This window comes from Colletotrichum aenigma, assembly GCF_013390185.1.
Source record: "Colletotrichum aenigma strain Cg56 chromosome Unknown KSG_Cg56_contig04, whole genome shotgun sequence".
NCBI lineage: Eukaryota > Fungi > Ascomycota > Sordariomycetes > Glomerellales > Glomerellaceae > Colletotrichum > Colletotrichum aenigma.
Genome location: NW_023500910.1, coordinates 2,407,704 through 2,424,676, shown reverse-complemented (window position 1 = coordinate 2,424,676; position 16,973 = coordinate 2,407,704). Strand labels below are relative to the sequence as shown.

Here is a 16,973-nt window from a genome sequence, read left to right as displayed (position 1 = left end):
AGGGCTTGGCCAGGCGGGCTGGACCATCAGAAGACAGCCCACTTAATCTTGAGTTGTGCTGCTGCCTTTCCTCGCGCCGCATATCTACCTCCCTTACCAGTCCAAGGTCCAACGTCAGACAGGTAGACAGGCGCAAGAGAATAGGGGCTCTGCGTTGCCATGCCGCATCCCATTATTTTCTCCTAAGGCGTGCTGCGTAGCCAACAACTAGACTAGCGATACCGACGGATTGCTGCCATGTCACTGCCATTTGCACGCCGGCCGGGAGCGAGTGTCAATGGATGCGGGAGTGGACCCCGTTCGACCACACCCCCGGCTGGAGACAGTTAGCGTCGAGGACCGCCACACTGTGTCTTGATACCCCTGTTGCCCAAGAGAACCCTCGACGCCCGGACCAGCCCAGCCCGATGGACCCCAGACGAGGGAAGCGACTTCTCTTCCAGGCTTCCAGGTCCAGAAAGGAAGTGCCCGTATTCCCGCCAGCGCATCACCTCACGACTTTTCTAATCAGTCCTCACTTTGCCCGGGGCGCTGGATGGGGCCTCGGAAACTCTGCCCCCATCTCACGAACCTCGGCCGCCAGGGGCTCTTATTCATGACCGCCCAAGACTGTGCAACGTTTGAACTCTTGTCTGGTAAGGTAGCCACGAGGGGCAGAAACGGGCACCGCGCGTTGGATCATGGCGATCACATTTGCGAGGACAGAGACACCACACGCGCAAAGCGAGGGGCCAGGTTGACGTGAGAACACAAGCCCCTGAACGAGGCGGACGGAAGCAAGCGCCGCTTTGACTTTGCTTTCTGCTGGTTGACCTCATCCATTCGTCAGTTGTCGGTCTTGAATACTCCCTGTGTGTAGGCTTGGCCGTCCCAATTTTCAGCATCTGCTGTGCAGCAAACTATTCTTGCTCTTGGCTCTGGTTGGAGGGCAAGCGGGAAACGACGACGCGAGGAGATGGGACGAAAGTAGTAAAGATGACCATGTGCTGTAGCAGCGTCGTGTGTGGTCGGCGTCTGCAGGTCTGCTGCCGAGCGAGAGAAGAACATTGAACGAGCGCCATTTCAGACTGCTGCAGTCAGCCACCCACACAGAATCCCAGCCCGGCCCAGGGTGGTCGCAAAATTGCTTTGCTCATGCTGTCAGCCCTGCGTGGGATTGGCGGAGACGCAGGGGGAAGAAGCCGTCGAACGTGGGTACAAAGAGCCTCGGAGATGGCATTGGTGCGGTGATGAAGGAGGCTTAGGAAAGACAGTCTCAGTCGACGGCCACAAACCTGCATTGGAGGCTTCGGATTGATAGGACTGGTTGGAGAAAGCCAACTCGCGCCTGCGGTTGGCCGTTTAATTCGTCGTCTCTTCTTTTCAGGGGCTTCATTTCACTCGGAGATGCATTGAGTGACGGTTGTCGTACATTGACTTGCTGCCGGTCTGGACTTCGGAACTGAGAAAGGGGGCGCGCTTTCGGGCTGTACCAGTTACACGCAGGCCGAACGCGATGATGAATTGACGCAGGGCGCGTTGATCCACCGCCCTGAACCAGATAGTGTAAAGAGGGCAAAGTCAGATTAACAGAAGACGAGTGTTGAGTGCAACGACGACACCCACTCGCACAAAGTTTGATAGATAGCCGCGTAAGATGGCAACGGTGGTGCTGCAGTACCGCAGTAGAATGAGAGGGTAACACCCCAGTTGGGACGGAGCGGTGGCAGAGGAAAGGCGTCGTCGCGGCCGGCGGTCCATGTTCTGAAACAGGCTCTTGACTCGTCGATAGCTTCCCAAGAAGAAGTGACAGGCGGAGAATAAAAGGGTGCCGTCGGTAGCCTGTAGGGTGGAAATGGCACCATTTTTTGTTCCCGAAGGTACCGAGCGATGGGTAACATGCCGTTGGCCTCAAGGGAAGATGCTGGGAGAATCCGGGGAATACAGCGAGTCCTTGTTCAGATAAAGTTATCTGGTGTGTTTCATTGTCCAGGGAGCTGCCTCACTTTTTTTTAATATTGGCACAGCGAAAGAGTGGCCCAGTGGGCGATGCCCTGGGCAGGGATTGTCCTGTTGCCGCCAAGACGCGCATTTGCGTTTGAAAGTCGTTGATGATGGAGGGAATTGCTGCTGTTGTGTTGCTCTGCAAGGTACGGACGGGATGCGAGACGACGGCGAGGCGGGGAGGGAAAAGAGAGGACGAACCAGCAGTCCGAGTCTATCCGTACATTTTTGGGTTTCTCCCGCATTGATGGTCATGATGGTGTCGACCGTGTCGTAATTGCTGCGTCGTCGTGCGTCGTCCTGTCTGTGCCCCCGATGTCGCATGCCTGCGTGTTCGGCGTCCTTCTCGAAGCATATCGACGCAGGAGAGGGAGAACAGCAGCACCCATCGGCGTAAGGTTTACGGAGTTGTCCGTGGCGGTGGGACGCCGTAAATGCGGTCATGCCACTCATCCCAAGGGCGTTGCTGGTTTGACAGCTGGGGTTGGCGTTCGGTTTTCGTCGGACTCTGTTCCGTGGTTGGTCTTCACATGCAGTGCGGATTTTCTTTCCCTTATTGCGCGGTGTTGTTGGTAGTTCTAAGGGTTGTGTCAGTCAAATGAACGTCGCAATATCAGAAAGAGACGAAATATTTGGCGATGGGTACGTTGGAAAAGCTTCGATGGCGGGACCGGGCAAGTACCACTTTCCCTTTTTTTTTTTTTTTTTTTTTCGTCCCTTCACACCTTGGCTCCTTTGCCGCTGCCCCATTGCCCGGATACGAACAGGCAGCTGCGGCCGACAGCACAAGAGCCAAGACGACACCTCAAGAAAAATTTATTGGTGATTAAACCTTGTGAGCCTGATCTACAGCATCAAAATGAATTGGTAGATAAGAAGTCGGATTTGCGCGCATCTTCCCACCATCCCTTCGAGAAATTTCTTTTTGTGACATACACAATTCGCAGTTGTCGGGCTCCCTGCCGGGAGGCGCATCAAGCATTTTCTTCAGTTGATGTGATTTGATGGCTCGATTGCAGCTGGGTGGATGGGATCTGACTTGGCTCACGGGCGAAGACGGCAAAGACGGCAGCGGTTTACCAGCAGTCTGGACACGGACAAGACGAACAAGCATTCTCTTGCAGGTGGTTTTCCCTTTTCCCCAGCCCTATCGACGACATCCGACCACCGTACACCTCGCAGATGGCGATTTCAGGCGCGCTTTGAACCACTGAGACGCGGCCGACGCGCCCAGGGGAGATGCAACTGGCGGCGACGAGCTGCGGGCGGCGGACACGGAGGGGATTGAGCACTCTGTCCTACCAAACTCAAGGTGCCTTACCTAGTACAAAGTATTGACATGGAGGCAATAGTGAGCATTGTGTGCGGTGCAGCGGTGCTGATGGGTGCGGGCACTACGAAATGATGAGCATGTAAGGGTGGAGAGGTCCAATTAACGCTAATTGATTGATGAGCACCAAAGTGAGATCCCTCGAGGCGGGCCGTACTGTGCGGCTACTTTGGCAAATCGGACACTGCACGCAAGGTACAAGACCCTTGGGAGGGAGGGGACTCGATCAATCCATCCATGAAGACGGGAAAAGGCCACCAGAGGGCACGTTTCTCAGTGTCAAGTCTCGAGAGGAACTCCGCCGCCACTCTTTGAAAGTCGAGAACCATGGTAACAAGTCAGCAACACATCAGGGGAAGCAGCTTAGTCCAATAGGTTCGTCTAGTGATTTTTGCAGTCACGGCCAAAAAGAACATAGACACAGAAGCCGTTCGTCGAGGCTGTCAGACCAGGCCAGGAACGGGTTGGCCAGCCACGCTGTCTCGGGGCGACACGCAGCTGCAGCCTTTCAGCCAGGAGACGCAAGAAAAAAAAAGGAATCTGACACATTTCCACGGGCGTTGATGGCTGCTGGCGATAAGATTGAGTTTCCCCCTTTTTCTTGGGAGTGCGTCTGTACCTGTCGTGGCGTTCGACCATCAGCTTGGCGGCGTGTGTGTGAGTGCAACGGCACCTTCTCAATGGAACGCAACGCAGCTCTGCTGGTTCAGCTCATCAGGTCAACAGCGACGACAGCAGCAGGACATCAGACCCAGACTCGGGTTGGGGGCGCTGCTTGGCCACTGAACATCGCATTTCGATCGAGGTTTCAACCCTCGGCACCGGTTGCAGGTCGGAGGCCGGTCATCCTGTCTCGCTGTGTTGATGGATGACCGTAGCAGCAGCAGCAGCACACAGCACACAGCACACAGCACACAGCACACAGCACACAGCACACAGCACACAGCACACAGCACACAGCACACAGCACACAGCACACAGCAACAGAGAATAGGTAATAAGCCATCGCAGTAGAAGAGCGTAACACCCGTGTCCTGGCTTGCCTGACGTGGTGCTAAAGGCCCGTTGTCAGAGATCGGCTACTTTAATCCTGACACAGTGCGGCCCCTCCGACCCTGGGTCGGTGCCATCGGTAGGAGTGCAGCCAGACGGCCGACTGCTGCACCGTGTCATTACCCCAGCCAATCACAGTCTGTTCTATTTTCCCCCAACGACCCCACTTTTCCCTCGCAGCACTCTCTCACACTGCTAAAGTTCCCATTGGGATTGCTTGGCTCCCCCGATTGCCCCATTTCCCCCAGCAGCCTCAGCAGGGTACCTTGCCTTAGTATCCAGATAGGTACCTGGGGCGTGTACCTCGCAAAGTACCCTCGCACCCCCTTGTCGCAGACACTGTACCTACGGGAAAGTATGTCAGCTTCGAGTGGGCACCTCCAGGATTCGGCTTCCAGCGACCGCGCCCGGTGCAGTGTTCCCTTCCCCCCTCCCCTGTGGTGCCTTCCGTTTCCCGTTCTCGACCTGCCCATGGGCTCCCACTCCCACGTCCAGTCTTCGCTTTGCCGCTCCGGTGCAACAATCATTCCTGCACCTGTTCTGCTCTTCCGCCTGCTCCTTCTGTAATCCTGCAATTCCGACCACCCATTCCTTTTCCCTCCCTCACAACTGTCCAGCGACCTTTTCCTCTGCGATCCTGGGCCCATCGCAATCGAAAACGAGCGACGACGCCGACGACGACGACATCGACGACCGCACGAGAGCCTCTCGAGACGACTCCCAGACGACTTTACGAAAGATAGACGCCAGCGCATGTCGGACACGACGGCACAGCAAGCGTCATCTCCCCACCCCCAGGAAACCTAAAGACGACCCAAGACTTCCCTTTCTGCACTGCGCCAGCAGCACCGCCCGAGTCCAACACCAACCAATCCTCCAACCTGTGCACTGCAGCCGGGCTACACATTCTGTGCCCAGCCCATTTCGCAGCCCGCTGTCACATCTCCCATCACGCTCGTTTTCGCCCGGTCCTCCAGCTTTTACACCCCGCGACGAATTTCGATCCCTCGACCCTCAACACACGAACAGAACCGCCCGTTAGCGGCTGGTGAACCGCAACCATGTTACGACACGGAAGCGTATTGGGGCTCTTCTTGAAGCCCCTCAGCTGGATTCCCAGCGGGCCTCAGCATGCCGCCTACGCTGCTGCCCTCGGCCTCGTCGCCATTCAGGTCGGCATTGGAATTATCATGAAGGTTGCTCAGACCGGCGGCTCATATTCCTTCTCGCCATCTGCCTCCGTCACCATTTCCGAGTTCTTCAAAATGCTTCTGTCCACAATGTTCTTCTACAACGAGTGCAAAAGACGGGCTGCCGATGGCATCCGTCCCTCGACTCGTGGTGGCGGCAGCGGCTACTCCTCCCTCGCCACCTCGGAGCTGCCTACAAACGAGAGGAGTAGTTTGGATGAGAAGCGTGAGGAGGAGGGACTGAACGGAAGTGCCAGCTCTTCGAGCAATGGCTCCGTCGTCGACAAGCACATGCCATTGCCAAAGCTGGACCTGAGGACGTTTTGGAGCTATGTACGAGGCGAGGTCACGAGAGACGTCCGCTACGGTTTCTGCAACTTGGCGCTGTTCTACGTCCTCATCAACAACTCGGTATGTGAGAAAACCCGCTTGCTGTTGCTCTCTGCTAATGGTGTAGATCTTCGTCAGCTACAAAATGGCCGACCCCGGTACAATTCAACTGACCAAGAGCGGCGTCACCTTCATCACCGCACTCGTCATGATCGCGACCCTCAACACCAAGATTTCCAAGATTCAGTGGATTGCCATTGTCATGCAGGTCTGATCCCCTGTCCATTCACGGTATTGACTGGACTAACATAGACCAGATTTGCGGTTTGATGGTTACCCAGTACAACCCCACGACGGGCACCACGTATCCTTTCAGCACGTACTTCATTCTGCTTTTCCAGGTCTTCCTGAGCGCGTCTTCGGGAGTTTACAACCAGGCTTTGCTCAAGACTGATGACTCGAGCTTGCACGCCGACAACATGATTCTGTACGCTGCTGGTGCCGCCTGCAACCTGCTGTGCCATCTGGTTATCAAGACACTCAAGGCCGATGAGCCGGGTTTCTTCGAGGGCTACAACAGCTTCGGCGCCATCATGGTCATCGTCAGCAATGTGTTCATCGGCCTTGCCATTACCGCTGTCTACAAGTGTAAGTAACCTACGGGTACCCCTTTTGATCTACGTCGCTGACTTGTCCAGACGCCGATGCCGTCATCAAGTGCTTTGCGACTGCCGTGGCCACCGGTATCCTTCTGTACGTGTCGCCGATTCTTTTCGGTACCAACCTCAGCTTCCTTGTCCTCCCCGGTACCGTCGTGGTCTTCATTGCCTCCTGGCTGTACATGGACAACCCGCCCCCGAAGGATCCCAACGCCGCTCAGTCCAATGAGCCCCAGAAGCTGTCATTCTTCGGCAAGCTCGCGGCTGTTGCGCGCAAGTATAACAAGATATTCCTGATCGTTGCGAGCTTCATCACCATTGTCATTGTGGCATTCCTCACCATGTCCGAGGCTAAGATGCCCGACTTCGCCAAGGAAGGCGGATCTAAGGCGGCCCCTGCGACCGGCCCGAAGCCTGTCACTGGCAATGAGGAGAAGATTTTTTCGCCATTCAAGAACACTATGGCGATGATCAGGTGGAATTCTGCGCGTCCCGAGCGCATTCCCATGCTGCAGAAGTACGAGCCGTTCTTCCACACGGTTCATATCTCCATGCCAAACATGTTCAAGGAGGAGGACCCCGAGTTCCACAACTTGACCCACGACCAGTTCCCCGGCACATTTACCGTCTACAAACAGGTCGCTCGCACCATGAAGTTGATTCTCGACACCCAGCCCGAGATTGACGGCCTGATGTACTACCACTTCGACGCGTGGATTGACCCTCTTGGCTGGACCGGCATGAACCCCTACAACATCCACTTCCCCGCCATCATTGATACCGCCCCGCCGTCTCACGGAGGCCCTGAATACATGTGCTTGACGGAGACCAAGAACTACAACTGGTGGGGCTGGGGCCAGGACTTCCACCGTACTGCCATGGCTGCCGCTGCTGTTGTCGACAACTTCGACCTCGAGTACAAGGTCCGCCGCGATGAGTGGTGTGTTGGCTGGAGCGATATCTACTACATCCCCCGCCGCTTCTTCGCCGACTACATTTTCCTGTCCGAGGTTTTCGCCGGCTTCGGCGTCTTTCACGAGGTCGCCATTCCCACAATCATCCACATCATCGACCAGAGCCGCCGACGCAACCCCTTCCGGTCTGTCATCGACCACATCAGTGACTGCTGGGGCCACTGCTGCAGCTCCAACCCCAAGGTCCGCGACGTCTTGGGCGCCCGCTGCGGCCATCGCCTCAACTACTTGGAGGATGTTCCTACAAATGCGTTCTACGAAAAGCTCGACGCTCAGGCCAGCATCCTGGGCCAGCCCCTGAATGCGACCAAGTACGCCATGACAAGTGCTGAGAGCGCGCACATGTTTGACAGCGCCGCGCTGGCGAGCATCAACAATGGCGAGGCGAAGAAGGTCGCGCCAGCCAAGGATGATGCCCTCGAGGATGACCAGCGGGCAGACCAGTTGGCCAAGGACAAGGCCGCTCAAGAGAAGGAGAAGCTCAAGAGTGAAAAGGCACCAGTGGACAACACTGGCAAGCCTGGCGACCCCAAGGCCGACCCCAGCAAGGTCAAGCCGGCAGACAAGGAGCCCCTAAAGGAGGAGCACAAGGATAACAAGGAGCCTCCCAAAGAGGCCCCTAAGGAGGCGCCAAAGGAGGCAGAGAAGAAGGACCCCAACGACGTCCTCAGGGAAGCAGACAGGGACCCAGACGTGAAGCGCAGGTTACGACGTGAAGTCATCGCTGCGGTCGCTGGGTTCGGCTACTAAGCCCTGTATTCTTCTGTTTCTCTGTCTGCGTCCTTTTGTTTTTCGTTTTTTTGCATGCTTTGAGATATCCCACATCGGAGAGGGACCCGGACGGTCGAACACGAGCAACGACACAGAGTGGTGTGTGGTCTAGTAGATATTGGCTCTGTCGCATGGAGAGAGAAAAGGAAACGTGTGTTGAGTTATCAAACTGAACGATGTGTGTGAGAGAGTGTGCACTTTGTGTGTGTTGTCGCAGGATATGGTACGATATAGACCTTTTCTTTTTCTCTGTTCACTTTCTTAAGCACAAAGGTAGGCGTGGGCGGTCAACGGCGTCAGAGATGGTATCACAAATAGCCCCTCCACTTTAGCGGTATGGGCGAAGCAAGCAAGTAAGCAGGCAGCAGCTTTTGTCAATGCAGTTCCTTGAGGCGAGCTGGACTGGCAAAAAGTTATAAAAAGAGTGTAATAAAATTCCATTTCATTTCTTCAATTGTCTTGCCGTCTTGCTAGAGATGATAGGCCTGCTTTCAGTCAGCTTTCGGGCATATCGTATGCTCCTTGGCACATGTTGCAAATGGAATGATGGCTTGATGTTGTGTGGTGCTCAAATCCAGATCAGCATTCCTCTTACACTGGAGCTCTGAACCAGTTGTGGTGGTGTTTCCATGCTTGCCTTACCTTGCCTTACTTTACCTTGCCCCTCCCACCTTGATGCGTCCTTTCTCGCAGCTACCGTTTTGTTTTGTTTACTTCGGATGGAAAATGTGACAGTCACATGTATATGTGTGGTGGGGGGGGGGGGGGGGGGGGGGGAGGCCAGTTGGGGTTGAAACACTCCCTGGGATGATGGAGTTTGGGGATGGTTTGCAGACGTCATTGGTCTCCAACAACTACTACGACTGGTTCTGTTTACTGTGTGTATCTACGTTTGGTTGTGGTATCGTCACTGTTTTTGTGGTTTGTACACACGGTGGGTGGGTTTTGGTGGATGATGGGTTATGTTTTGAGATGTTGAGATTGTCTTGATTTGTACGTTGTGTTGATGGCATGGGATTCATCAGAATCGTGATGGCTTATACGCCTCTAACGAAAAACTATTGGCATGGCACAGAAGACCCAGATTACCAATATACACAAGACAAATGTGACGATGCGCAAAGTCATGATATTCAAAAGATGCAGCTACCCATAATTACAACTCCTCGGTCACCCACTTGTCCTGCGCGGACGCCTTCTCCTCGTACGAGCCCCACGAGCTCTTGAGCGCCGTCGCCTTGAAGTCAAACGTGATGCCATTTGAGTTGGAGCCGCCCCGCGTGATGATGATGCTGTCGAGCGGGTTCTCGGTGAAGTAGAGCATGGTGCCGGCCTCGACACCGCCGTTGACGTAGACCTCCAGGATGGAGCGGTCGATGACGCCGTGCAGGTGGAACTCGACGTTGGAGCTGGACCCCTCCTCGGAGGCGACCTCCAGCGCCTGGACGTCTGAGATGCCGAAGGAGCCCGACCGGTCCCAGGCGTTGCTGGCGCGGGCGATGTTGAGGCTTGCCACGGGAGCGGCGCTGTTGGCGCTGCCGGTGAACTGGAAGCCGAGCGAGACCTTCTCGGAGCCGTTGGACTGGGAGCCCTCGAAGGAGAGCTCCGCGGACGCGGTGGAGCCCTCTTGGAGGAGGGACTTGGCCATGCGCACGGTCAGCGTCCACTCGACGGCCGGGTTGAACTCGCGGATGACGGAGCTGGTGCCCTCGATGCCGGCGACGTCCTTCTCGTCGATGATGGGGTTCCAGCCGGCGGTAGTGCTGGCGAGCTTGGACAGGTCGCCCGCGGGGACGGAGACGAGCTTGTTGGTGGCTGCGTCGAGCCAGTGGCGGCGGACACCGCCCATGCAGTGGCGCCAGCCTTCTCCGTCTGTCGGGGTGCAGCAGCCATACGAAGTAGCATCTACGGCCCACGTGACGGAGTACGCATCACGGCCTGCGTCGTTGTCGTCCTGGAGGTGGAAGAAGGCGGTGGCGTAGTTGTCCGGGCCAAAGTCGAAGTCGTGGATCGCGAAGCTGTCTTGTCTCGCTTGGACGCCTCTCCGTGAGACGGGTCCGTCGGGCGTGTAGGTGGTGCCGTCCCAAGAACCGGTAAGGTACGACACCTCGGCGCCACCGGTCGGCGAGCCGCCGCCCAAACTCAGAGTCAAAACCCACTTGGAGCCGACAATCTTACCGCTCTTATCCTTGGTGGGAATCTGAAGAATCTGAGGGCACTCAATGAGACCAATGTTGCGCCCGGGGTTCCAGATGGACGCCTGCGTCCAGTGGACGAGGTCCGACGAGGTGTAGAAAGCCACCTGGTTCTCCATCGACAGGACCATTACCCAGGTGTTCGACTCATGGTGGAAGGACGGCTTGGGGTCGCGGAAGCCGTGGCGGTTCAGTGAGATGATGGGGTTGCCCTCATACTGAATAAAGGTCTCGCCGCCGTCGTACGACCAGGCAAGATGCTGGGACTCTTGGTCGGGCTCCCATGACGTGTAGTAAGCGACAATGTTGTCCTCGCCACTGGTCTGGTTGGAAGGGAACAGGCCGGAGATATTGTCCTTATCAACGACGACGCTGCCCGACCAGATTGAGCCGTCGCGCGCCGTGGCGGGGATGGCAACGGGGTGGTCGGCCCAGTTGTAAAAGTCGGTGGCCGTTGTGTGACCCCAATTCTTCACGCCGGAGCCAGGCACATTGTCGGCATCTGCGGACGGTTAGTAGCTGATTCTTCACGACGTCTGAAATAGGCTAGAGCCTCATCCACCAACGGTGTTGAAGACAAGAAAACGGGGGGCGGGTGCGGAGGAGGAATGCACTGTCTCATTGCGCCCGAAATGCGGGGTGACGCTGCAACGCTCATCATCGCGCATGTGATGTTTCCGTCTTTGGCAGGAAGCGCAACCCTCACGGCAAACGGGACACTAGCACGTGTGCAGAATGCAGATCCAATGAGGCGGGCGGAAACACGCCGTCGACATTGGTTGGGTAGACGCAGCTTCGTGTCTGCGACGTTTGTTCCACAACTCAAAACAGACGAAGAAGCAGCAGCAGTAAAACGGGCTTATTGAGATGTGATGTGAAGAAGACCAGGATGAAACCGAGTGAGAGGGGCGGGCGAGGGGCAGGCTTACATTGGTAGTACATGTGCCAGACGCCGTCTGAATCAACAAAGAGGCCGTTTGGGTCGTTGAGCCAGTTGGCGGGTGGTGAGAAGTGAATCTGGGGTCGCCATTTGGCGGATCGGTCGGCGGCGGCCATTCTCGCGAGGTGGGCGGAGGAGGCTGCGGCGGAGCGTCTGAGTTCCTGGGAGACGGGGGGATGTCTTGACGATGCTGGCGGAGCGTCAGGGAAGAGAGCCGGGAGAGCCAGAGCGTGTGTCGTGGGCGGTGATGAGAGCAATGTCGCCAGGAGCGATGAAAAGAAGACGTTCTGCCGCATGGCTATGGTAGGCGAGTCCGGCTCCCCGTTCCTTAATAGAGAACCAGTGTCAAACTCTCTGGGCGAAACGGTGCGGGTAGGGGGGTTGGATGTCCCTGATCGACAGACTTCGGATGGATTGAGTAGCGGAACGTGTCAGCGAAAAGGCAGAGTGACTTTAGGACGAAGCTTGTAAGAGTGAGGCGCAGCCGTATGTATCTCAGCTGGGGCGCCGGGCATTTGTGAGTTGTGAGAAGCTGAAAGGATGCTTTGTATTGTTGTGGACGTCTAGCAAGTAGAGGCAGAGAGATGTATGTAGAGGCAGATGGACAGAGAGATAGATGTCGAGTGATGGGATGGATCGTGGGCGTCGTCAAGAGAAGACGGGAGCTATTTATCAAAAGCGCCAGACTCAAGGCCGTCCACCTCGGAAGGGACCCTTTTTTCTTTTCTCTTCTTCTTCTTCTTGTCCTTTCTTTCAATCAAAACATGCAGCTGCCAGTCAGTGCCTTAGCAAGCAGAAACAGCAACGGCGGCCAAGTGTTGTAGCCGTCCCTAAGGTACCTAGTGGCATTGCCTTAGCTTGGCCGTCCCCGTCCGCCGCTGCCTCAAGTGCAGCAGTAGTCGCACTGGAGAAGCTGTTTCCTGGCACCGCGGCACGCCAAGAGCAGAATGGAGGAAAGGGTGGGCATCACACACACACCAAAGATAGGTCTCATGACTCTGCGGGCATCTGGCAGGTGGCTGGCTCTCGTGGCCCCTTCCAGTGTCTCTCTGAGGTGCTGCTTACCACCCCGCCAACCTTCTCCAACTCCTCCATGTCTCTCTACCTTACCCCAATTGCCCAAAAGCGATACCTAATCACCAGAAGAAAACCGCCAACAACGGGCAAAGAGAAGAACGCCATCCTTACAGACGGTGAACACACCCCGCAATGGCAAGGCCCGTTCTCGGTGCTGCCCCCCTTCCCCCTCCCCCTCCCCCCTCTCATCCGTCCCCCGGATCTTCATTGGTCGCATGGCCAGGATTTCCGTCGCCAGCGCTGCTTAGTGCCTGGGCGCGGCCGGGGGACTCAGCGGCCTCTGGTGCAGTGGGACACCATGATGGAACCATGTTTCTGGGGAAGACATGCGGGGTTGGAGGGCAGCACTCGGACTGGATGGAACATGACAAGAGATAAACAATGGCCATGTGAGCGACCGACTTTGTTGTTGATGAAGCCTTTGATCGTGATGTTGGCTTCGAGAGGGCCCCGAAGGTCCTAAGGAATGGGAGTGAGACACAGACAAGAACGAACAAAGAAGCCGACCCGAGGTGTTTGTCTTCTTCACTAACAGGAAGAGAGGAAAAGCGGGGTCATGTTTTAATCCCCAAGCGGTGCCCCTCACTAATTAGCAGGAAACAAAGACCCTTCAACAATGCTGCGTAACACCAGAGATGCGCTCTATTCGTACCCCCGCCTGCTCGACTGGACAGTCGTTCTCGCGGAAGCCAAGACGGTCCGGGAGGGAACATACTGGGAGGGAAATGGCGGTGTCGTCTCGGCTTCTACGCTCTCCGGGCCGAGTTGGATTGCGGTGTTTGCTTCCTCTGCAACCCTGCCAATGCCATCGAGCGGTCAGATGGTGATGCCGTCATTGACGTGCTTCGGATACGTATCGTCCAACATCCAATGCGAGTGATCCAATGCATGCTTCGATCAAATTTTCTAGATCACCTGGAAGGGTCAAAAATTAAAAACTGTAACGGCGCGCGAGATCTGAGCGAGACACGGATCGGCGCCGAGTCAAGACATGGCGGCCACGCGACTCCCGGGCCCTACCGCCCTCGTCCCTTTGAACATCACCCGAGTCATGATGCCAAGGTCACCCGTCGGCCGGCACTTGTTTGACGTTACTTCATATATGCATCGCGAGTCTTTGCTCGGGGCTCACGAGATGGCGATGATCTTTTGTCCGTCTCCTTTTTTTCTGTTCGTTGATGATGACGACGGCGGACATGCACCGCGAACCCTGGTGAGACGCAGACTTCTGTGAGGGCCACGAGACGATGACACCTCTGGAGCCGGAGGACGATGCAACGTCCGCTAGACTAGCACCGGTCGATGGCCTCATGTCGGACCAACGTCGGCATCCAACGCTGTTGCTAGAGGCACCGATGAGGTTCCCGGGGCTAAAAGACGCGGTTTCCCTCGGCCTGGCCTCTGTGCTGGCCGTCGCCGTGGACGTCGTGCATGCCAAGGTGTCTCTCTCCACGGGCTTCGTTGCCATGATGAATCCAACATCTTGCCCAACCTGACGTGTCGCTCACGTCGTCGGCTGTTTCTGGAAATTGCAAGTGTCCAACGAGATTTCTGGTCTCTGGGGACGTTCAGACGACTTCCTCCCCCGTCAGACACACCGCTGCCCCAAGAGTTTATGCAGTCCATGATCAGACAACACCAACATGCAGATGCAGGATGCACCCATCGGCCGTCCGCTGCCAGGGCAGCTCAGTCATACCGCGCGTCGTATTATGCGCGAAGACTGGATTCATGCTTCTTGCATCCCATTCGGACGAGGTCCGCCTCTCTGTTCCTGCTTCTCGTAGACAGAGAGACCCGCTCGCGGCCCGGCGTGGTGCGTGTCTTGATGCCCATCCTATCCCGCCCACTTGCGGAGGGATGCCTGGCCGGGCCGGGAATATTTAGCCTCGCGACGGGTCGGTTAAGATGCGCGCTATTGATGGGACTGCCGTCGAGGCGCCGCATTGCGTGACGGAGATCTCGGGGGGTCCACTTCGGGCTGCGGCTGGGATGGACTGGACTGGAATTTTCCATGTCAGATTTTTTGCCTGCCACATTCCCCATGCCCGCGCGCTCGGCGCGATGTTGTTATGTAAGTAAAGTGTTTGCCGGCGGGATTACGATAGTGTCGTCGCGAATGGGTGTGAAGATGAGTCCGCCTTGAATTACCTCACCCGGAAGTTGTCCAGAAGCGTCTTTTATTTCCTGAATGTCCCGACGGAAACGAGGCGAAGCACCGCGCCAAGTGCGTTTACTGGGGAAGGCGATTGCCCCGAGATATCAGATGAGCTTAATTCTGCCAGGGGACGCGGCGAGCAGCCAATGGCGCTCATTATGAACGGGGGCGAAGTACGAGTGAGGATGTCGCTGAGCGGCAGATGGCTGATGAGTGTCATGTCATCGGAACTCTTGTTTGTGGTGGATTGCGGTACTGACCAGGCGGATTGCGACCGAGACTGTGTCCGTATCTCATGTCACAGTCGATGATGGGTCTGATGTTGGTTTACGCTTCTTTGATTCCTCATTCTCTCGCCTCGGGAAGCCCCTCAGGCCGTGTTCCAGACCTTTGCGGCTCGCTGGGCCGTCCCCGTGTTACGTTGCGGCCCCCCCCATCCGCCGGCGGCTTGGTGGGTGATCACTGATGACATCCATGGTGATGGAGGGCTTCCGCGGCGGGCGAATGAAGAAGGCTCCCCCTGCCTCACTAGATGCCTCTGGCGGAGCGGAGCCTAACCTACCTTACCTACCTTACCTAGGGTGAGTGACGAGTGAGAGGCGCTGGGCAGTCATGCAGGCTGCCCCAGTTTCCAGTCTTTGGCGATGCATAATTGGCCCGTCTGCTGAAGTAGTCACCCACACCTGCAGCCATCGAGCCAATGGGCCAACCTTACCTTCTGTTAGTGCGGTAGGGTAGGTATGTGGCGGTTTTGCTAGTCGCTCTGCCCTTTCCACGTTGTTTGGAGTGTTTTTGAGGCCCCCCCCCCCCCCCCCCCCCCCCCTCGTCTTCAAATGTTGCACCGCCCCGCCAGATCCAACGCATCGAATCTGCTGCCGCGCTCTTACTTAAGTACGCCACGGCCCGGCTCCTTGTCCGCCCTCGTTACGAATACAGACTTATTCTCCGCCGCCCACTCCTGCGCAACCCGAGATCGCCAAACCCGGTCCAACCTTACCGTACCCCGCCGCCCGCTTTTGAGCCTCACGTCCCGAGAGCTTGTTTGCTTAAAGACTTACCTCGTGCCTGAACTCGGAAGGAAGATATCCTTGGCAATAGATCGTCGACAGAGGGATCCTGAACACTATTCACGGATCAACACCACCCCCCGCCGCTCACATCTTGTCGGAATGGCCCGATAGCATCACCACTCCCCAACATCGCCTGCCCGTTGCAAAACACCCATACCTCTTTGGTAGCCTCCCCGGAGTATCATCACCTATTCTGAGAACCGCATGCGGGGAATTTCCCCGCCTATTCTTTGACTCGGTCAAAGCACCCTCACCCCCAGGGCTAGCTGTTGCCTCTGGACCGTCACAACCGCCTCATCTCTGGCCTTCCTAGCGGGAAGTCGCCTCGTGTATCTCGGCTCTGATCTCACAGGATCAGACTTCTTGAACCACCCCAACCAAACAAACCCCCATCTCCCACGGTGGCGTTTTACCTGGACACCAGCATACAACCCAACCTCGTTGACTCTTGTTACTGCGTGTTACTCGGAAACGACATCTGCTACTGCGAGCACTACTACGCCAACCCGACGACGACGTTCCTCAAGCTAGAATCCGTCACGGATCCCCCCATACCCCTACTATCACCCGCATCTCCCACAGCAGCCGCGCTAGGTCTAGACCTACCGCCGCTGCCCTCATCATGGAGATCACCTACGGCACCTGGTGTCATGGAGTGTCCACTCGCCACCCCCTCCTCTTCTTCGGAGTCGAGCACGAACCTGCTGAGCCCCTTGAGCCCCGAAATCACCGAAAATGAGTGCGACAGGGCGAGCGACAGCGGCCTGACGACGGCGAGCAGCGGCAGCGGTGATAACAACTTCTGCAGCGCCGTGAGCCACGTCGCCGCCGCTGCCGCTCCCGCTGGCCTTGTCGGGGGCACCATTGATATTTCGCGAATGCGGTTTGAATGCCGCTGGAACAGTTGTGGAAAGGTTTTTCGACGGCCGAGTGATTTGACGTGAGTTCTTTTGTCATCTTACTCCAGGAATCACCTCAGTGACTAACGCGATGGACACAGCAAGCATGAGAGGTACCACATCAAGGAGTACCGCTGCGACGAGGCCGGCTGCGACAAGGCCTTTGCCACGCAAAAGGACCTCAAGCGGCACAAGAAGACGCACGAGACGCTCGACGGCGACAGCGCCGGGTACCGGTGTCGCGTCCCCGGGTGCCGAAAGGCCAAGACTGGGCATGTGTACAACCGGCGCGACAACTTTGTCAGGCACCTCCGGACGAAGCATGTGGGCATGGAGTTTGACGT

General features: G+C 56.6%; 2 protein-coding genes across 2 annotated transcripts; one reads left to right on the top strand and one right to left on the bottom strand.

The window, feature by feature from the left end:
• Window positions 1–5,427: 5,427 nt before the first annotated feature.
• CSTLP2 (CMP-sialic acid transporter 2) lies at window positions 5,428–8,269 on the top strand (the record flags this gene model as incomplete). Its single annotated transcript, XM_037321780.1, has 4 exons — window positions 5,428–5,967; window positions 6,014–6,154; window positions 6,204–6,534; window positions 6,585–8,269. 4 exons carry the CDS (start codon window positions 5,428–5,430, stop codon window positions 8,267–8,269), a joined length of 2,697 nt encoding a protein of 898 aa, XP_037179690.1.
• Window positions 8,270–9,446: 1,177 nt separating this feature from the next.
• On the bottom strand, window positions 9,447–11,721 carry INV (Invertase; the record flags this gene model as incomplete). The annotated part of the gene is made up of 2 exons (XM_037321779.1): window positions 9,447–10,987; window positions 11,415–11,721. 2 exons carry the CDS (start codon window positions 11,719–11,721, stop codon window positions 9,447–9,449), a joined length of 1,848 nt encoding a protein of 615 aa, XP_037179691.1.
• Window positions 11,722–16,973: the final 5,252 nt, after the last annotated feature.